Source organism: Peromyscus californicus, unplaced genomic scaffold (genome assembly GCF_007827085.1).
Source record: "Peromyscus californicus insignis strain IS unplaced genomic scaffold, ASM782708v3 Scaffold_13__1_contigs__length_99412109, whole genome shotgun sequence".
NCBI classification, from domain to species: domain Eukaryota; kingdom Metazoa; phylum Chordata; class Mammalia; order Rodentia; family Cricetidae; genus Peromyscus; species Peromyscus californicus.
The window spans coordinates 93382895-93402772 of record NW_026294424.1 but is presented as its reverse complement, the minus strand read 5'-3'; the positions used below and the strand labels follow the sequence as shown (position 1 = coordinate 93402772).

The 19878-nt window shown below is 40.9% G+C and overlaps 1 protein-coding gene across 5 annotated transcripts in view; it reads left to right on the top strand.

Annotated features, from left to right (window-relative positions):
- Positions 1 to 19878, top strand: part of Mapk10 (mitogen-activated protein kinase 10) — a 312106-nt gene that overhangs the window by 228442 nt on the left and 63786 nt on the right. For 4 of the 5 annotated variants that reach the window (XM_052735542.1, XM_052735541.1, XM_052735544.1 and 1 more), the window contains one exon: positions 1722 to 1793. In XM_052735542.1, the coding sequence (XP_052591502.1) occupies positions 1722 to 1793 (72 nt within the window). Of the gene's footprint in view, positions 1 to 1721; positions 1794 to 14650; positions 14815 to 19878 lie in introns of those variants that run through there. The other variant, XM_052735546.1, reaches the window with a different exon arrangement.

The window sequence follows — 19878 nt, the reverse complement described above, 5'->3', positions numbered from 1 at the left end:
AAGATCCAGAAAAATATTTGAAATTCAAATTGAATTTTGATTGATTAAAACAGAGGGTTTATAAAGAACTTCTTAGAAAGCTTTGCAGTCTATCATTTTGTCTGAAATACTTATTATATAGAGCCATGTTGAAAACCATATCAAATATACTTAGAATTTATATTAGCTTTAAGTTAGATTTGTATATGTGCCCTGAATACCTGTTTTTATGTTTTATATGTTTAATTCCTAGTAATCCATTTTCACACATTTTTATCAAAACAACTACTACTGCGTTTTTAGTGTAATTACTGCAGAGCGCATTTATGTGCCATTGAAGTTAGAAACAATCATTTGCATACTTCCAGTCTAGAGGGTTGCTGTCACACTGATGTCTTTGTATGCAACAAAGGGACAGTCAGCTCTGAGTAGGCCACTGCCAGGGCTGTGTTACCTTCTGACTTACGTTAAAGGAGCCTTCCTCCTGAGTGAAACCCAAGGAGGATTAATTAAAGAGAAGTCAAGAATTGAGGACCAGAGCTACCAATAATTTATTGTATATTTTAAGGGGAAGATTTTGAATGTCCCAACCCAATGGATTGTAAATATGCTAATTACCCTGATTTGATCACTACACATTGTGTGCATATAGCAAATATCCACAGGTATGATTACTATGTGTCACAAAAATTAGGAGGGATAAGGATGGACAGAGTCTGGGAGTCTGAGTTTGTCTGGTCTGTGTTTTTAGATCTTTGTCACACAGACAGAAGGTATTCAATCCCTGTTTCTGTCTTTATTTGAAAGTCCCACAAAACAATGAAAAACCCTTCATTGCTGTGCAGGGAAGTGTGTCTCGTACCCGTGTGTCATCCTTTCTGTCAGCTGAGGGTGGTTATCATGCAGAAAAAAAACAGCTTGTTCTTGCTCCAGGCATGCCCCTCCTGTGCACCTCACCCTGCTTTCCACCCCTTGGAGCAGCTCTGCCTAATGTTTTTGTTTTAAAATCTCCTTGTCCCTGATAAATGTGAAACTGGAGAGAGTTAAGGTGGGTAGGAGACATGTCGGTTAGCAAACAGAACAATTGGGAAATAAATACACATACTTCAGTTTTAACACCTTTTATGCATTTTCACTTCTCAATATCTCCTTTGTGCATATGCTAACTTATCATTTTTCTCAAAATATTAAGATAGAAATTAGAGCTGGTGTTTACCTTAAAGAATAATTTCTGAGTGAAAAATCAATGCTGTAGCACAGGATTGACAGTTTCTCACCACAAAGCTCACCAACCATTTCCTAGTCTCTTGGATTGGTTGAATGAACTCTTATTTGGGACAAAGGATGTTCTCTTGCTGCCTGCTGCACACAACTAAACAAAATAGGAGGTGAACACAGTCACCCTACAGGGATGTATCAAGCAAATGCTATCAAAACCGTCTCCGAGACCTTTAGTTGACACCTGCCTGGAGATACCCTGGGCTTAGTGAGTGTTCTCTTCCTGTCTGTGACATCGCCAACTCATGTCAATAAAGATGCAGTTTGGGCTTCCCTAGAATACTCTGTTTTACACATGAATTTGAGCTCTCACTGTAGAGACTGTGTGATAACACAATGTGAATTTTAACTCACATTCAGCCACTTGAGGTGGAATGTGAGAGTCTTACTTTCCCGTCACCAGAGGCAGTTACCTCAGTTAACCTTGCTTTCCTCCTGTCTTCGCTCCCTCTCTCCTGTTCCAGTGGATATATGGTCTGTGGGATGCATCATGGGAGAAATGGTTCGCCACAAAATCCTCTTTCCCGGAAGGGACTGTATCCTTGTACCTTTGGCTTCACCTGTTTTATTTTCTCTTCCTTTAAACTCGTAATGATTTTACCAGCAGAGTAAAGACAGAGCAGAAAGTTGGGTAAGTGGAGTACTTGTCACAATGAAGTTACGATTTCTATACTCTCTCCAGCACTGTAGACTGCCTACCACATGACTTCTTCTTATTAACTTTCCAACAGCAAGCCTTTCTTATAAACTAAAATAGGAATGCCATTTTTTAGAAGTAATGGAGACCACCAGACTCTAAGTGAAAAACAAACAAAACAACAACAAAAACATAATTAGCAAATGAAGTCACTCTTTGCAGGTCATTTCCCATGATCTTTCTAAAGTGATTTATGATCCACAATATTCAAGTCTGATTTCCCTACTTACTTTCCCTGGCAGTCTAAGCTTTCATCTATGGGTCCATGCATAGACAGGTGTAAATAGGCCACTGTAGCATGCATAGCCCCAGTAAAGGGTGAATTTCCACCCTTAGAAATCATAACTATCATTCACATCAACAGAGGTGACTTTAATAGGACTTCATTCACTTGAGGTTGAGAGGCTGAGAGGCTGAGAGATGGTGTATACACAGGCAATTATAGTGCTCTGCTTGCTGCGCCAGAGTGAGAACCTGAGTTCAAATCCCTAGCACGCATGCAGAAGCGCACAGCTGTAACTGCAGTGGAGGGGCAGACCTCACTGCCAGCTAGCCTAGCCAATCAAAGAGCTCCAGGTCTAGGGAAAGCCCCTCACTCAGAACTCAAGGTGGAGTGTGACTGAGAGCAATACCTGACAAGGACCTCTGGCCTCCACCTGCACCTGCACACTTGAACACACACACACACACACACACACACACACACATACACACACGATTAGGTCATTGCTTTTCCCACTAGGTTTCTTAGAGGGCTGTGTATGCATGAGAATTACTAAAGAAGATGAATTTCTTCAGTGACCAGAAATTCACTCTCTAGGAAAAGTACCCATTTGTATTTATGATATGTGGAAAATAAACTTCATATATCAACAGGAGAACATACTTTGATGAATGCAGCATATCTTGCTAATGAATGCTAGTGCAAATTATGGTCAACACTAACTGACAGCTTCAACGGCAGTACAGTGTTAACTCAGAATAATTGTTAGAGATTTGGATTTTGTCAATAAGAAATATGGCAGATAACTCTATTACACATTTTATTTGAGAACGTTCTATTACGTAATCCTTATATAAGAAAGAGTATAATTTTATTTCAACATGAAAAGAAAGGTTAGAGTTCAAAAACCATGACTTAAGAAGAAGTTAATAGCAAACGAGCATTTATGCATTCTGCTGGACGTTAGTATGATATTGCTGAGTCCCAGCATTGACACAAAGTGCTGGTCTCTTCTAGCCCTTCAGTGATAAAGACCCTGGAGCTAGATGCCACTTCTCAGCACTTGAAATTATAAATTGAATTATAAGTGCTGAATGAATACAGTGCTTACCACTATCTAGAAATACGCAAAGCATGTGCAGTGACCCAGTAATGACTTCCTACTGAATGTGTGAAGTGACAGGATTTTGAGTGTATTGAGGTAAAACACGTATTGATACAATTGATCTTACCTGTTCCTTCCTATTCTTTTTTATTGTTAATATTGGTACATTTTAAATTGTATGCACAATTTACATGTGGGGCTGTTGTCTTTTTTATTGGGTAGTACTGGTGTAGAGGTTGAGGCAACCCTGAGACATCCTTCTGTCTATAGTTCATTTTACACGATCATTTGCCTCATGCCTTTGTCCACAGGCACATTTCAGATGTGACTACATGAGACTTTTTCTTTACATCAAGACAGTTATTTGCAGTTTGGGGATCAATTACATAACCAATGTGTCTGAACATTATAACCCGTATTCACATGTCAGTGCACTGATCTTACTCACAAGCAGAAATTATCCTTTGTGCTTTTGCCTTTGGGGTAAAATACATTAAAAACAGAGAGAGGTACCTCTCCATCACTGCTCAGAGTGGAGGCTGCAGTTCCTGTGGGTCACCTGCTGGTGGAGAAAGACAGGCCAGGATTTCTCAGCAGCCTGAGACCCGGCTGTCCTAGGTCACTTTTCCACAGAGCAAGGCCCTCCTGTGAGCGAAATTTAGCTCTCCACTTCTTAGAGTTGCTGTTCTGTTTTGACAGTTGAAACTCAACAGCTGACACAATTAGAATAAACTGAAACTTTTAAAATCTAAATTGACCCTTCAGCAAAACAGAGATAAACACATCATTGATGATATTCTGTTTTGTTTTTTTTTTTAATTTTTTGGGGGCTTGCCTTTTATTTTTATTTGTTTTAGAAAAATTTTGAACCTGAATGAAACTGTGTAAAAGTCAGTATAGAAACTCTGCAACCTGATACATGTGCTCATCAAGTCTAATCTCTAACACAGAGAGTACAGACTGTAGGGAGGTCTGTGTGTTGTGTGCCTTTATCTCGAGTGGTTATGACACAGAGCACAGGTCTTTGATAGCCAGGCTGACTGCCCTGTGTGATACAAGTCTACAACACTGTCACTTTCTGACTCGGGCTTCCTACTGTCCTTAGAGGAAGATCAGGCCATTGAGAAAGCTCACTGAACCACAAAGAACATGCACAAGGGTGTGATGGTTTCCCCGGAGAAGAACCATGACAATATGTCAGCATAATTGAAATAATTATAGGATTTGCTGGAAGTAATATTGAAGTTTAGTATGCATTAATTGAGACCCTGACTAGTTCAAGATATGCAGGCTCTCCTACTTAGAAATATTAAAATACATGTAAATTAACTAATATTAATAAGAGTATCAAATTATTCTGACTGGAAAATAATGCAATAGTCTGTAGCTGGAGTTTTCCTGCCTGGCCCACAGTCAGGACAAATCTCTCTCACCTGCCAGTCCCACAGCCGCTCAGACCCGACCAAGTAAACACAGAGACTTATACTGGTTACAAACTGTATGGCCATGGCAGGCTTCTTGCTAACTGTTCTTACAGCTTAAATTAATCCATTTCCATTAATCTATACCTTGCCACATGGCTCGTGGCTTACCGGCATCTTCACATGCTGTTTCTCATCATGGCGGCTGGCAGTGTCTCTCTGACTCAGCCTTCCACTTCCCAGCTTTATTCTCCTCCTTGTCCTGCCTACACTTCCTGCCTAGCCAATGGCCAATCAGTGTTTTATTTATTGACTAATTAGCAACACATTTGCCATACAGAACATCCCACGGCAATAGTCTATATTCAACATCATTCCTCACTTTTCACAGAACTTTTGATTCTGTGCGAAAGCAAAAACATTAAAATGCCTTTGCAAATCAGAAAAAATCTTATAAAATTTTCACCAATGACTGATTTTTTTTCACTTAAATCTATCTTTTCATTTTGAGAAACACTGTGGGCTTTTCTGGGTGTTTACTATTATCCTGATACCATCCCAGGGTCATTTACCTACTACTGAGTTAGGATGTTGGCAAAGATATGCAATTTTAAACATAAAAACATAGAGTACCAGAGAGATGGATCAGTTGGTAAAGCATTTGCCTTGCAGGCACAGAAACACAAATTCCGTTGGGAGAACACACCTAAAGAGACCAGACATTGCAGCACATTCCTGGAGTACCGGCACCTGTGAGAGGATTCAGGCAGACCCCTGGGGCTCTGGCCAGCCAGTCTAGCTTACTTGCCAAACTCCAGGCTAATGAGAGACCCTGTCTCAAAAAACAATGGATATAGCTTGAGGAATGGTGCCTGAGATTGTTCTTTGACTCCATGCACCTGCTTATACACAGGAATAAGCACCTGCTTGCCCATGTACACACGCATATGCACACACACGCACACAGAGTGTATACATAGTTGGATTTGCTTTCCATCCATTAATTTTCTAATTATTTTAATATTTCAATGTTTCTAACTCATTTTTTATATTGTGCATTAACTCATTCAATTTTTATGATAGTTTCATGATGGAAACAGATTCCCTCAGAGCTGGGCTGTTTATAGAGTACAGAGAAGAGGGCCCTCTGCCTTCTGTGTGAATTCTCTTTCTTTCAGCAAGTTTATAGTGAAACCGCTTCAACTCACTTGGTTAGAAATTTCCCCAAACCCTGTGCAGTCCTCCCTCTGTCCACTTACTCCAAGCCCCAGCATGGCAGCGCTGTTCTTGGGATCCCAGAGACTCCCACAGCACCCCTGCACTGTTCTCGGGATCCCAGACTCTCCCACAGCACCCCTGCACTGTCCTCGGGATCCCAGAGACTCCCACGGCACCCCTGCACTGTCCTCGGGATCCCAGACTCTCCCATGACACCCCTGCACTGTCTTTGGGATCCCTGAGACTCCCACGGCACCCCTGCACTATCCTCGGGATCCCAGACTCTCCCACAGCACCCCTGCACTATCCTCGGGATCCCAGACTCTCCCACAGCACCCCTGCACTGTCCTCGGGATCCCAGAGACTCCCACGGCACCCCAGCCTTTTCACAAGCCTTCTTTAAGCCTGCTTATTCTTTTTTTTAATTGAAAATAATTTTTTCATACAATATATTCTGATCACCTTTTCCCCTTCCTCATCTCCTCCCAGATCCTCTATACCTTCTCATCCGTCCAACTCCATGCTTTCTTTCTCCTCTCTCTTTAGAAAGCAAACAGGCTCTGGGCGGTGGTGGCACACGCCTTTAATCCCAGCACACAGGAGGCAGAGGCAGGTGGTTCTCTGTGAGTTCGAGGCCAGGCTGGGCCACAGAGTGAGTTCCAGAAAAGGTTCCAAAGCTACACAGAGAAACCCTGTCGAAAAAAAAACAACCAAAAACCCAAAAATAAATAAATAAATAAAAAAGAAAAAAAACAGGCAAAATCAACCAACCAAACAAAAACAGTACAACAGCAACATCAAGAAAAACAACAACAACAAAAACCTGAAACAACCAGAGAATTAAAAAAAAGAAAAAAGCACTAGAAACACACACACACACACACACACACACACACACACACACGCGCGCGCGCGCGCGCACGCACAAGCACACAGAAACAAAACCCATAAAAACACAAGTTGCGAAACCGTAACATACTAGCCAAAGACCAGTAAGATAAAAAGTGCCCAAAGTGACATGAGACAAAAACTGCCCCCAGACGCCACTGAGCTCATTTTATGTTGGCATCTTCTGCTGGGCACATGCCCTGCAGACCCTGAGCTGTGGCTTGTGTCCTCAGTGAGACTCGACTGGAGAAAACTAAGTTTTCCTCTGTGAGCAGTTGTCAATTGGAGGTAGCTTCTGGGTTAGGGATGGGAGCCCTTGTCTACTTCCCTCTCCATGCTGGAACCCCATCTGGCTTGGACCTGTACGGGTCCTGTGCATGCTGCCACAGTCTCTGTGAGTTCATATGTCCATCAGTCCTGTTGTGAACCTTGCTTCTTTTACACATTTTTTTTCTACAGTTTTTATTTTCTATATCAAATGGAAGGATCTTCTTTGAACAAGGAACCCACGGTGGTCCTTTTTCTGTAGTTCTTGACGGGAGTTTTCTGGACTTGGCTTCTGTTGGAACTCAGTCCATGGTATTCATTTCAAAATTCTAGATATGAGGTGAATTGTCTCCAATTAAAGCAGGCAGTATGATAGAATAAACACCCTTCTTGACTCTCTTCCTGTAAGCACAAAACCATTAGCTGGAAAGAAAACAACAGGTACAAGACCTTGCTAGGGAGGGATGGTGCTAAGGGGCAGGGAAACGACTTCCCACACAGTGAGACAAGCAAAGAAAATATCGTCCTATTAACAGAACATGATATCATTCAAAGTTTGCACATGAGAGCTGGAGATAGTAAAAGTAAAATAGAAACTGAAGGTCATGACTGTTGTATCTATGCCATGGACAGATAGTCACATTAACTGTTTGAAACAGGACTTACTTCCCAATAAGTTTATAATTAACATGTTATTTTATAATAGTATTATAAAATATTATACTATCCTATCATTGTCCCTAAGATAATACAAGTTTATCTCTAACAGCATTAAATGTTGGCTTTAGATACATTTGTAGTATACATTTTTGTGGTCATTTTTTCTTATCTGTTAACGTGGTAATGATGATTACCTTTTTAAAGGGATGAATGAGATAAATTCCTTATTTGAAACTGTTTAATAAGATTTATTTTCACCACTAGTTTTCTTCCTACATATATACACATATATATACATATACACACACACACACACACACACACACACACACACACACATATATATATATATATATATATATATATATATATATATACACACATACATATTTGTGTGTGAGAGATATGAGAGCAACATATCTCCAGGGTTATGAAGGGAAGGAGTTAGGTAGATGGACCCAGGATAAGTGTTCCTCTGAGTCTCTGGCACTGAAGTGTTTTACAGGGTGTCTCAGGAACTGCTGTGTGTGGGTCTTACATAGGAAAAACACACGTGTTCTCAGTTTGTTTGAGGACATTAGTACTCTATTAAGGTTCTACTTTGGTTTTAAAACATTGTGATTTTTAAAGATTGATTTTCAAAATGTAAGATTCCCAAAGAAATGATCTTTCTTTCGTCCTTTGAGGTTTGTTGGAAGAAACTACGAAAAATGTCTGAATTCTAAATTAAGTGACAACTTGGTTCAGCGTGCTAAAGGATAAATCAGAGCAGTTTCAGAGGCATGGAAGTTAAGCAGTCTCCAAAACTGGATATTTTCAAGTTTCCCAGGGGACAGCTGTGTTGGTCCCTGTCTATTGTGGTGACAGGATCCAAGGCCATGGCTCACAAGAAGGAAGGGTATTGGGACACACAGTTTCAGATGTTTCAGTCCATGGTTAACATGAAGTGGGGAAGAGAAAAGAGAGTTGCAGAGACACCACCTCTCTACACTTTTAAGGGTCAACCCCTGAAGACTGAGCTTCTTCCACAAAGTTCTTCCGAAAGGCACCTCTGCTTCCTATAGCTCCACAGACTGGTCACTGAGCCTTTAGCCTGGTGGTTCTCAACCTCTGGGGCATGGCCCCTTTGTAGTTGAATGACCTTTTCACAGGCATCACCTATGACCATCAGAAAACCCAGATGTTTACATTACAGTTCATAACAGCAGCAAAATCACAGTTATGAAGTAACAACAAAAATACTTTTATGGTTGGGGGTCACTACAACATGAGGAACTGTATTATTAAAGGGTCGCAGCATTGGGAAGGTTGAGAACCACTGCTCTAGCCTTAGTATTTGAGATGTCATAGAAGATCCAAAACGCAGCGTTCACACAGCCCGAGAACTATTTAATCATGAATTGTGACCCAAGCTATTAGGAAAATGTAAAAGCAGTGACTAGGATTTCTTTCCTTGGATTTAGATGGAAGATAAAGTTTGAAAAGAAGAAGATAATTTAGAATCAACTTACTTGTGTAAAAAACTTCAGATAGTCTCAGAAAATTGATGATTATATTTTAGCAACATCTGAAAATGCTTAAAATTTCTTTTAAACCAAGTGACACACTATCTGGGTTTTATAATTGTAAATACATTGACTCCCTGCTGGGGGATGCTGGGGGTGGAGGCACACTGTAGTAACATAGCCAGAATGGCACCCTATCAGCGTCCTATATAGAGACCCAGTATGCCTTAGAAAGTGCGAGAATTCAGTTTCCAGTGGATACTTATCTGTGGTACCATCCACTCTAATATTGTCAAAATTTCATAGATTAACCTGGTGTAGCCTTGATAAGCATTCTCAACCACTGTACATACATGAAGTGAAGGTTTACCACTCACTGGTCTTCCCTGATCAATGATCCGAGTTCTAAACTCACCTGTTTCTAATGGGGGGGGGATGACCGACTTACAGACTGTGTTACATGACTGGGTATTGAGTATTGACCTCACTGTGAGCCTACAAAACTCAGGTAGGGCTCCATGTGTACGTTAATCTTCAGAGGTTGCTACTTCTGGGCATAAGAACTGGCACACCTGCTGCACAGTCTAGGTAGTCAGAAGAATGGTGAACAGAGAGGAAAACTTACAGGGAATTCAAGGGCTTCGGGTACGGGCACTTAGACGTGTGCCAGTGGCCAAGCGGACCTTGGAACTTAAACCTGGTGTTCATGTTTGTCTTTTCTTTTTTTTTTTTGTATAAATGTTTTATGATTCCTTAAGACTATTTTGAGTTCTGACTGGGAAGGGAAGATAAGTGTAGAAAAATGTTCATCTTTTACTTTGGAATGGTGGATATCCTACAAAAGGACATGAGCAAGCACGCGCGCGTGCGCACACACACACACACACACACACACACACACACACATACACACATACACACGGTGGGGGGAGGAGAGGAGGGAGGGAGGGAGGGAGGGAGGCAGAGGGAGAGAGAGAGAGAGAGAGAGAGAGAGAGAGAGAAAGAAAGAAAGAAAGAAAGAAAGAAAGAAAGAAAGAAAGAAAGAAAGAAAGAAAGAAAGAAAGAAAGAAAGAACAGGGATTCATACCAGTTGGCAATATATTAGTTATTGAGCCAATAACTGTCTAGAGCCTATTGAGGGTACAGCAACGTAGGGACCCTGTTCCCATTCTGATCACCGATGTTACTGATGATATTGGTCTGTATATGAGGGACCATTATAAAAATATCACAAGATTTTATTCTAAAGGATAAAACCGGTCAGTTTCAAGAGAGAAGTGACTCAGCATTATACCCCGCTGACATATTCTCAGATATATTTTTTTTTAAATGTGGAAATAGAGTCATTGTTTATTGCGTGGTTCTCAACCTTCTTAATGCGGCGACCCTTTAACACCTCATGTTGTGGTGATCCCCAGCCACAAAATTATTTTTGTTGCTACTTTATGACTGTAATTTTGCTGCTGTTATGAATTACAGTGTAAGTATCTGATATGGAGGATATCTGATATGCAACCCCTGTGAAAGGGTCGTTCAGCTCCAGCGGAGTCTTGCCGCACAGGCTGCAAACAGCTGGCTAGGAGACTAGAAGTTTCATGGAGCCACTGGTGATTTGATCCGGACTATTCCAGTCTAAGTGGCTTCAGCAGTGAGATGGGCTGCCTAGCGAGTAGTCAGGCTCACTCGTTTTAAAAAGGAAACAAAAACTGTGAAAAGTTACTATGTATCTGAATATAAATTATGTCACTAAAAATTGAACTTTTTATGGGTATGTTTAGTTTCTAGATATAATACAGTATGCATGTGTGTTGAAGCTAGTTTCTTGAAAACTGTCACCAGGCAATATGGAAAGGGCTTTACCAGAAATACAACATTGAAAATTTTACACAATAAATGCTTTTTAGTGCTGACATTTTAGAGGATGAAAATAACATTTAGAGAGGTGAAGTTGGTCAAAGTCACACAACAGTTAAGTGGTGGAATTAGTTCTGAAGCAGCAAAAAGGGTGTAGACACATCTACCAGAGGTACTGTAGACACATCTGCCAGAGGTACTGTAGACATACGTTCCAGAGGGACTGTAGACCCCTCTGTCATATGTACTGTAGACATATCTGCCAGAGGGACTGAAAGCACATTTGACACAGGTACTGTAGACATATCTCCCACATGTACTGTAGGCATATCTCCCAGATGTTCTGTAGACATATCTCCCACATGTACTGTAGGCATATCTCCCACATGTACTGTAGGCATATCTCCCAGATGTCCTGTAGATATATCTCCCACATGTACTGTAGGTATATCTCCCAGATGTTCTGTAGACATATCTCCCAGATGTACTGTAGGCATATCTGCCAGATGTCCTGTAGACAGATCTCCCAGATGATGTTCTGTAGACAGATCTCCCAGATGTCCTGTGGACAGATCTCCCAGATGATGTTCTGTAGACAGATCTCCCAGATGTCCTGTGGACAGATCTCCCAGATGATGTTCTGTAGACAGATCTCCCAGATGTCCTGTAGACAGATCTCCCAGATGATGTTCTGTAGACAGATCTCCCAGATGTCCTGTAGACAGATCTCCCAGATGATGTTCTGTAGACAGATCTCCCAGATGTCCTGTAGACAGATCTCCCAGATGATGTCCTGTAGACAGATCTCCCAGATGTCCTGTGGACAGATCTGCCAGATGATGTCCTATAGGCATATCTGCCAGATGATGTCCTGTAGACAGATCTCCCAGATGATGTCCTGAAGACAGATCTCCCAGATGTCCTGTAGACAGATCTCCCAGATGTACTGTAGACAGATCTCCCAGATGTACTGTAGGCATATCTGCCACATGTACTGTAGACACATCTGCCACAGGTACTGGTACTATAGACACATCTGCCACAGGTACTGTAGACACATGTATCCGAGGTACTGTAGATATACCTGCCAGATGTACTGTAGGCATATGTTCCAGAGGTACTGTAGATACACCTGCCATATGTACTGTAGGCATATCTGCCAGATGTACTGTAGACAGATCTCCCAGATGTACTGTAGGCATATCTGCCACATGTACTGTAGACAGATCTCCCAGATGTTCTGTAGGCATATCTGCCACGTGTACTGTAGGCATATCTGCCACATGTACTGTAGATATATCTCCCAGATGTTCTGTAGGCATATCTGCCACATGTACTGTAGACATATCTCCCAGATGTTCTGTAGGCATATCTGCCACATGTACTGTAGATATATCTCCCAGATGTTCTGTAGGCAGATCTGCCAGATGTCCTGTAGACATATCTCCCAGATGATGTCCTGTAGATATATCTCCCAGATGTACTGTAGACATATCTCCCAGATGTACTGTAGACAGATCTCCCAGATGTCCTGTAGACAGCTCTCCCAGATGTCCTGTAGACAGATCTCCCAGATGTCCTGTAGACAGATCTCCCAGATGTACTGTAGACAGATCTGCCAGAGGTAATGCAGAGGAACTGTAGACATATCTGCCAGGGGTACTATAGACATATCTGCCAGAGGTGCTGCAGATGTACTGTAGACATATCTGCCAGAGGTACTGTAGACATATCTGCCAGAGGTGCTGCAGAGGTACTGTAGACATATCTGCCACATGGGAAAGAGAAACAGATGCATCAAAGTTCTAAATAGCTCCTTGGCAGCTTTTCCAAAGATTTATGGGCAGGCAGGAGATCACACAGCTTGTGCTTTAATTACCTGCCTTTCTTCTTTAACTCTCCTGTACCACACACATTCACACACTTACACGATGCACATTATGCAAACACACTGCACATATACATGACACATACTACAAACACACACACTATACATGACACACATTCACACTCAGACATTGTATATACTCACAAATATGCACACTACACACACATTACACATACATACTATATACACAGTACACATACCACATACATAGTACACATATACACTCACACACTACACACACTATACACACTCATACTTGCCCACACATCACACATAGATGGGTTGCTTGGGACAGAGGATAAATTACTTGCAATTTAAAAATAAAACACTTTCCTAGAGCTGTTGCATTTCTTTTCTTTCCTCAAACATTCCGAGCCTCTTGTGAGGCAGTGACGACCAGATGCTTCTAACTCATCCTAATGGACACACAACCATTTGCTCTGTCTTTCCCTGATCGTTTGCATGGCCCCTGCTTTCCTGAAATGGAAGCGAACACATTTTCTCCTCAGGGTTTAGGGACTAAGCAATGGGCACCCTGGGTTTCACTCCAGTGAGGTTTTCACAGTGGAAAGAATCTTCCAGGACCTCCTTCAGGACACTGCCAAATTACTACGTGTAATTTAAAGCCTGAGTGGAGCAATGCCATGAGGTGCTGCTGTCCCTGCACCCCCTTTCTTCCATTCCCCCCACATTCTGTTTCCTTCCAGTGTTGCTGAGCCTGTCTTCGACTCTGTGAGAGCAAGTGGGTGCAGCCCCAGGAGGGAGGGGACTTCCCTTTCTTGCTCGCCCTTCCCTATCCCCCCTGCTCCCTTTTACCCCTCCCATCCCCCCCCCCCCCCCCCCCCGCACCTCCTGTGCCCTTGCTCTGCCTTCCTGGCTTCAGTTCTGGATGATAACTGGTAATAGCAAGGAGACCATTGTAACTGGCCCTCCCATTCCAGATTTCCTTTGATTTTCAGTCTCAGAAGTGTTTGCTCTTTAATCTTGTTTATTTCATGTTGAATAGTTCTGTTTGAATAGCCAGCACTTTTAGCATTACAAAAGTCCGTGTTTGTGGAGGAGGACAAGACTTCCAGCTTAGAAACTGCTCCTTTGATGGGATTCAATGACGGAGCCTTCATATTCCAAAACATCCATTCTCCAACAGGCATTTCTGCTTCTGGAAACTTATTCATATTTATAAACAAGCATAAATGCCTTTTATAAAAGTAATTTTCTTTTGGGGTGCACGCCACTAGCTTTTCTTCCTTTCCTTTTCCTGACATGGTACATAAAAGAATGAAAATGATATTGATTTACATGTCTCCCCTATTAATCCTAAGCCTAGGATAATTTTCAATACAAATCACTTAGATTCCAACAGATGAATGCAAATTGGATCTTTTAAATCAGAAGTGAGAGAAAGCATTGAATTATAATTGCAAAGTAATATAATCAGACATCAGTAGCTTCAGATGGCTTTGTTGGTTCTGCTGTGCAGCAGAAAGGGCTGGGCATTCCATGTGAGCCCTGTTTATACCTCAAGGCCCACCTGGTCACAGACTGGCCTCTGCCTCAGTCAGGGAAGTACAGGCAATGATTCTATGGTGTGAGTGGCCTTGGTGTTTTACTTATGTATTGATCTCTTTCTGTGTTCTTGCTTATATTCATTTCATTTTTGTTTTCAGTTGACATGTGGTCGGTAGGGTGCATCATGGGAGAAATGGTAAAAGGTGCAGTGCTGTTTCCCGGCACTGATCGTATCCTTCCCAGCGGCCGCTGGTCTCTGTGCACCCTTCTCAATTTATGTCTTTTGTTTCCAATGCAAGACTGCTGAAGATCTCCATTCACAGCCCTCAGAGAGTTTCCGTGAGATCAAATGCCAAGTATTTGCAAGCTAGCTTCATGTTAGAATAACCTCAACTCCCAGAAAGACCTTCCATGGATGGGACAGTGGGAGACATGAAAGGTTCAGCCTTGCATTGAAAGCTCCGCCTTACTTCAGTTCTTCCGAACTCACTCTGTTTTATTATTCTGCTTTTAGAGAGTCAAAAATGGAGACATATATATGTAGCGAGATAATAAATGACCAAGTCAGTGTTCACACTGAAGCTTTATGGTTTTGTATCATATACATATATGTATAAGTATCTTATACATATCTTTGTATCTTATACATATATTGTATAAGAAGTATTCATTTAGCATGGCGATCCAAAGTTCGCCCACAAGTGTGATTTGTTTAACGCAGGTCCAGAGAACATATCTGCACATCTCGTTTTCACCCTCATCAACCACTTTTCAAACACTCTGGATTATTCACTTCACTTACAGGGGAGGAATTTCTCCAAACCTGCTCTTCTTTTCTGAGATCATTAACCAGCAGTATTTAATACCTCCTTGATTAACAGTGACTAGATAAAACACCTGGAGAAGTCATTTAAATCACTCAGAGAAGTAAAAGTAATCTCTCCAAAGTAGCAACTGATTAAAGGAGTCCAGAGGTCTGGGGCAGACATGCTGCCGACCACCACCTAGAAACAGCCTGCCCCCTGAGGAAGCGAAATGCCTGCTGTGTTTGGTCACGTTTGATGATGATCTGTCTTCATCATTCTAAGGGGAAAAACTGAAGTGAAGTGTTCATGGTTTAAAAGCAGTTTTGAGTCGCTAATTATGGGCTAATGTCTAATTAGCCTGATTTAATAACATCATGTGATTATCCACTCTCTTTAAGTTTTTAACACCCTGCCATCTGCATTGATAACATAGTGTGTGTGTGTGTCTCTGTGTGTGTGTGTATTTCATATACAGTTCCACACACATATGTAGAGTATAACATTATAACTGCATACATACTTTCCTTAAGTTTAAAAGGAACAATTCAGAAATTCACAAAGTGGTAGAGAGTGACCAAAGAAAGACAGAAACACCTACCTTTAGCCCCCCCACACAGGCACGTAGGAGCACCTACACATGCACATGTGTGCACACTCATACACATTCACACACATCTATACTGCATATGCAGCACACAAAACACCACAAATAAACAAAAAAGGTAAACATTTTACTTTTACTTTTGCTAAAATGTTTTTCCTCTAGTCTTAAACTATGACACCCTGACTTTAAAAATATTTCTGTCCTTATTGCTATTTTGTTTCTACTAATATATTTTATTAAATGACATCTATAAATTTACTTATTAGTGCTAATGTTAATTCTGTTTTGAAGATATGTTGGTTTGATCAAAACAAAAGTAAAGTACTTCATATTTCTAAAAAACAAATAAACTAGGATTTCTTTCATTCCCTACGAATCAGCTACTTTTTTCTTAACATTTGGGAATAAATTTGAATTAGTCTGTATGTTCTTTGCTCTTCCAGAAATTCATTAGAATTGAATTACTGCAGATTAAAGCAATGTTTGCCACCCGAAGATTAGACTAACAGTTTCCATTGCTGATTGTAGCATACTGCAAGATTCCCCAGCAGAGTTAAAGAACACGGCCCAGCATTATTACAATCATTTCTTGGGAGAAACTATTTCAGAATCACTGTTTAATCTGAAAGTCAAAACCCCTAGTGAACAATTCTTAAGGCCACTGTAATGTCACAAGGTCATACCACATAGATCGTATGTGAGGCTTGGATATTGAGTCTTTTTCCTGGGTATCTCAGAGACACATATGTAAATTTCTTGGGGAACCAATTAGCTGTGGTTCATTAATGATATCAAGCCCATTGGTTTGGTGTAAGTTAGTCTTTTAAATGTAAACTGTAACCACTGACTATCATCCAGTTAGCCTTTAAAGTGCAAGACGTACTACTTACCCTAATAAATGTTTGTTATCAAAAGGAACTTACTTAAAGAGAAACAAATTACACTGCAAACTACTAAAGAGAGGCTTTAGAATGGAGCCAGAGATGAAGAATCTGTAAAAATACAACCTGTGCAATGCGTTATAAAGCCATGTTGCTTTAAAAGTTAATAAACACATCTATTTGAAAGCATTCTCAAAATAAATGATTTCTAAAAGCCCTTACCTATCAGCCACGCACATCATTTTGATATAGTTAAATAGCAAACAGGATTTTAATAAAACTTTCATGTTCTTTGTATGACAAAAATACAACATATTGTTTTTAGTGGGAAATTTAGAAATTAGCCAAATAGTTCTTAAAGTTGTGAGTATTTTATGAGTAGGTTTTAAAAAATATATATTAAATGAATCTCATTCCATCATAATGTTTTTAACTCTATACAGATTAATAAGAATTTAGTTTCAGCAATGGGACAGATGACTCAGAGGTTAAGACCGCTAGCTGCTCTTGCAGGGAACTTTGGTTCCATTCCCAGCACCCACAACTGTCCATAACTTCAACCCCAGGGAAACCAGGGGGATGTTTTTCTTTCATAATTTTTAATTATTTTATTTTTGAGATTATAATATAATTACATCATTTCCCCTTTTTATTTCCTTTCTTCAAACTCTCCCATATAACCCTCTCTGCTCTTGTTCAAATGCATGACCTTTTTTTCATTAATTGTTGTTGCACACACACACACACACACACACACACACACACACACACACACACACCCCTAAATACATACATACAACCTGCAGTTGTCTGTATAATATTATTTACATGTAAGTTTTCAGGGCTTAACATTTGATATTTATTTGATACAATTGGTATGCTGGGCTGGAAGTCGGGGATTGCTTTCCTCTTTAAATTTAAATATAAAAAGCTTTGCCAATGCCTCACTTGGCATGTACTTTTCAACAGGGTTGAATGTAGCCCAGGCTGGCCCTGAACTCATTGTTCAGTCCAAAATCCATGTGGACTTCTGATCTTCCTGTTTTCACTTCCCAAGGGCTCAGATCACAGGTATGTCCCAAGCTGCCTGGTTTATATGGTGCTGGGGGTTGACCCAAGGCCTGTGTATGCTAGGCAAGCTTTGCCACCTGAGCTATTATCCCAGCTCTATTTTCCTGACCTCACAGAAATCTGGCTGTCCCCTTTTAACAATCCAGCATACATAGTGATACCCAGAAATTAGCATGGCCTTCCAGAGATGTGTCCTAGGATGGAGCACAGTGTCCTGCAGCCCATCTTCTATAGAGTCAATAACGGTGAGTGAAACCATTTGCATTAGTGATGTCACTAGAGTGAAAGGGCCTTTGAACCCTCTCATCTCTAAAACATAGATGTCAAATCTTTTGTCAACTTTCAAACTGCAGTCACATGCAAGTAAGACAGATCAATGTTTGTGAAGCCAAAACACTGCCCCAGGAAGAGGCTGCCCTTTCCCTCAGAGCATGAAGACTGACGTGGGAAGTTACGAACAGTCTCCTAAAGAGCCTGTGCAGACAAGGAGTCCAGGAGGTTACCCTTCAAGAGCTGACAAAGTGTTGCTTCTGCAGCATATCCTAATACATGTTAGAAAACATAATTCTTGTCTACTTTTGATTTGTAAAGATAGATTACAATAATAGACTTATAAGAAGAACCAATTCTTGTGAAACCACATGCATTGCGTGTCCAGTAGTAGGCCCTTTAATGAATTGTGCCTCAAACATTTCTTCATGTTTTGTGTTATCAGAAACTGAGGGATATTTTTGAGACAAAAAAGAACATTCGCAAATAAAAAATAACACAACTAAAAACTTTGGTCTCTGCCTACCCCCCTCCCCCCTGTAGAGCCTTGTACACACCCCTGAGCTGCATTCCCAGCTCCAAACTAAAATCTTTTCAAAGGAATAAAACAACTCAAACACAACCAACAATAGAAAGAACTCTCTCTTGTGTGTGTGTGTGTGTGTGTGTGTGTGTGTGTGTGTGTGTGTGTGTGTGTTTCTACCCTGATCTTACAAATGGCCTCAAGTGTAAAAGTGCTTTTAAGACCTAATTTTATTATGATTACTAGGACAAGCTGGGGTCACTGTGTGGTGTGTGGAAGATGTTTCTGTGCAGCTGAGCTCACTGTGTGTGTGGGAGACACCTGTGCTGTCCTCAGCTGACCTCATGGGAAATGCAGCACTCAGTTCTCTTCCTCCTCTGTACAGTCTTTCCTCCACAGGAGCTCAGTAGTCTTGGCTATCATATCCCCATTTTCAAGACAATAAAGTGTGAAAGAGAGAAAGATTGGGACTTTTCCTTTCCCTGACTTCTTTCTAGAGAACTGGCCTGTTAAGTGTGCTATGGTATGGAGTGATCTCTTCAAGAACTGGAACCTGTTATGTTCCGTACCATAAACACAGAAGCACAGCCAAATCTTCTCTCCTCTGGATATAGTAACTCACTGGAGAGGGTTAGTATATTCTAGATTAGTATTTCTCTAAATGCAGTCCCAGGACTGCCTGGATAGCAGTTATCACCAGTGTTTCTTTTGTGATAATCATTGCACACCTAAGAACTTAGAATCCTACAGTTAAGTGGTATGTGTTGGGGTTTCAGGGAGGTTTTGTAACTTTTCTGCATTATGAATGTTTGAGTTTGTGAACATGGTTTCATATCATGATACTGAATACACAGCCCATGTGCTCATTTCACTTCCCATGGAGACCTTACCAATTTACGTTCTATCCTACAGAGCTGAACTAAAGCCACAGAGGCACAATCAATATCATGCCTACATAGCAGCTAGTTGGAGATAAAAGGACATCTTCTGGAACTATTAAGTATAGATATTGCATGTGGCAATGCTCTCTTTAGGAGCCAAGCAAAGAACTGAGAGAGAAATGTTGATGGTCTTGAAGTTGCAAATGCAGTCTGTGGCATCTTCACACTGATGACTGAGTAGTGGGCCTAAGATAGTGAGTCATTGGGCATGCCAATATTGTCTCTAGAAATATCATGTTTAGGAAGAGAATAACCAAAGACAGAAGAAAACAAAATAAAAGAATAATGCA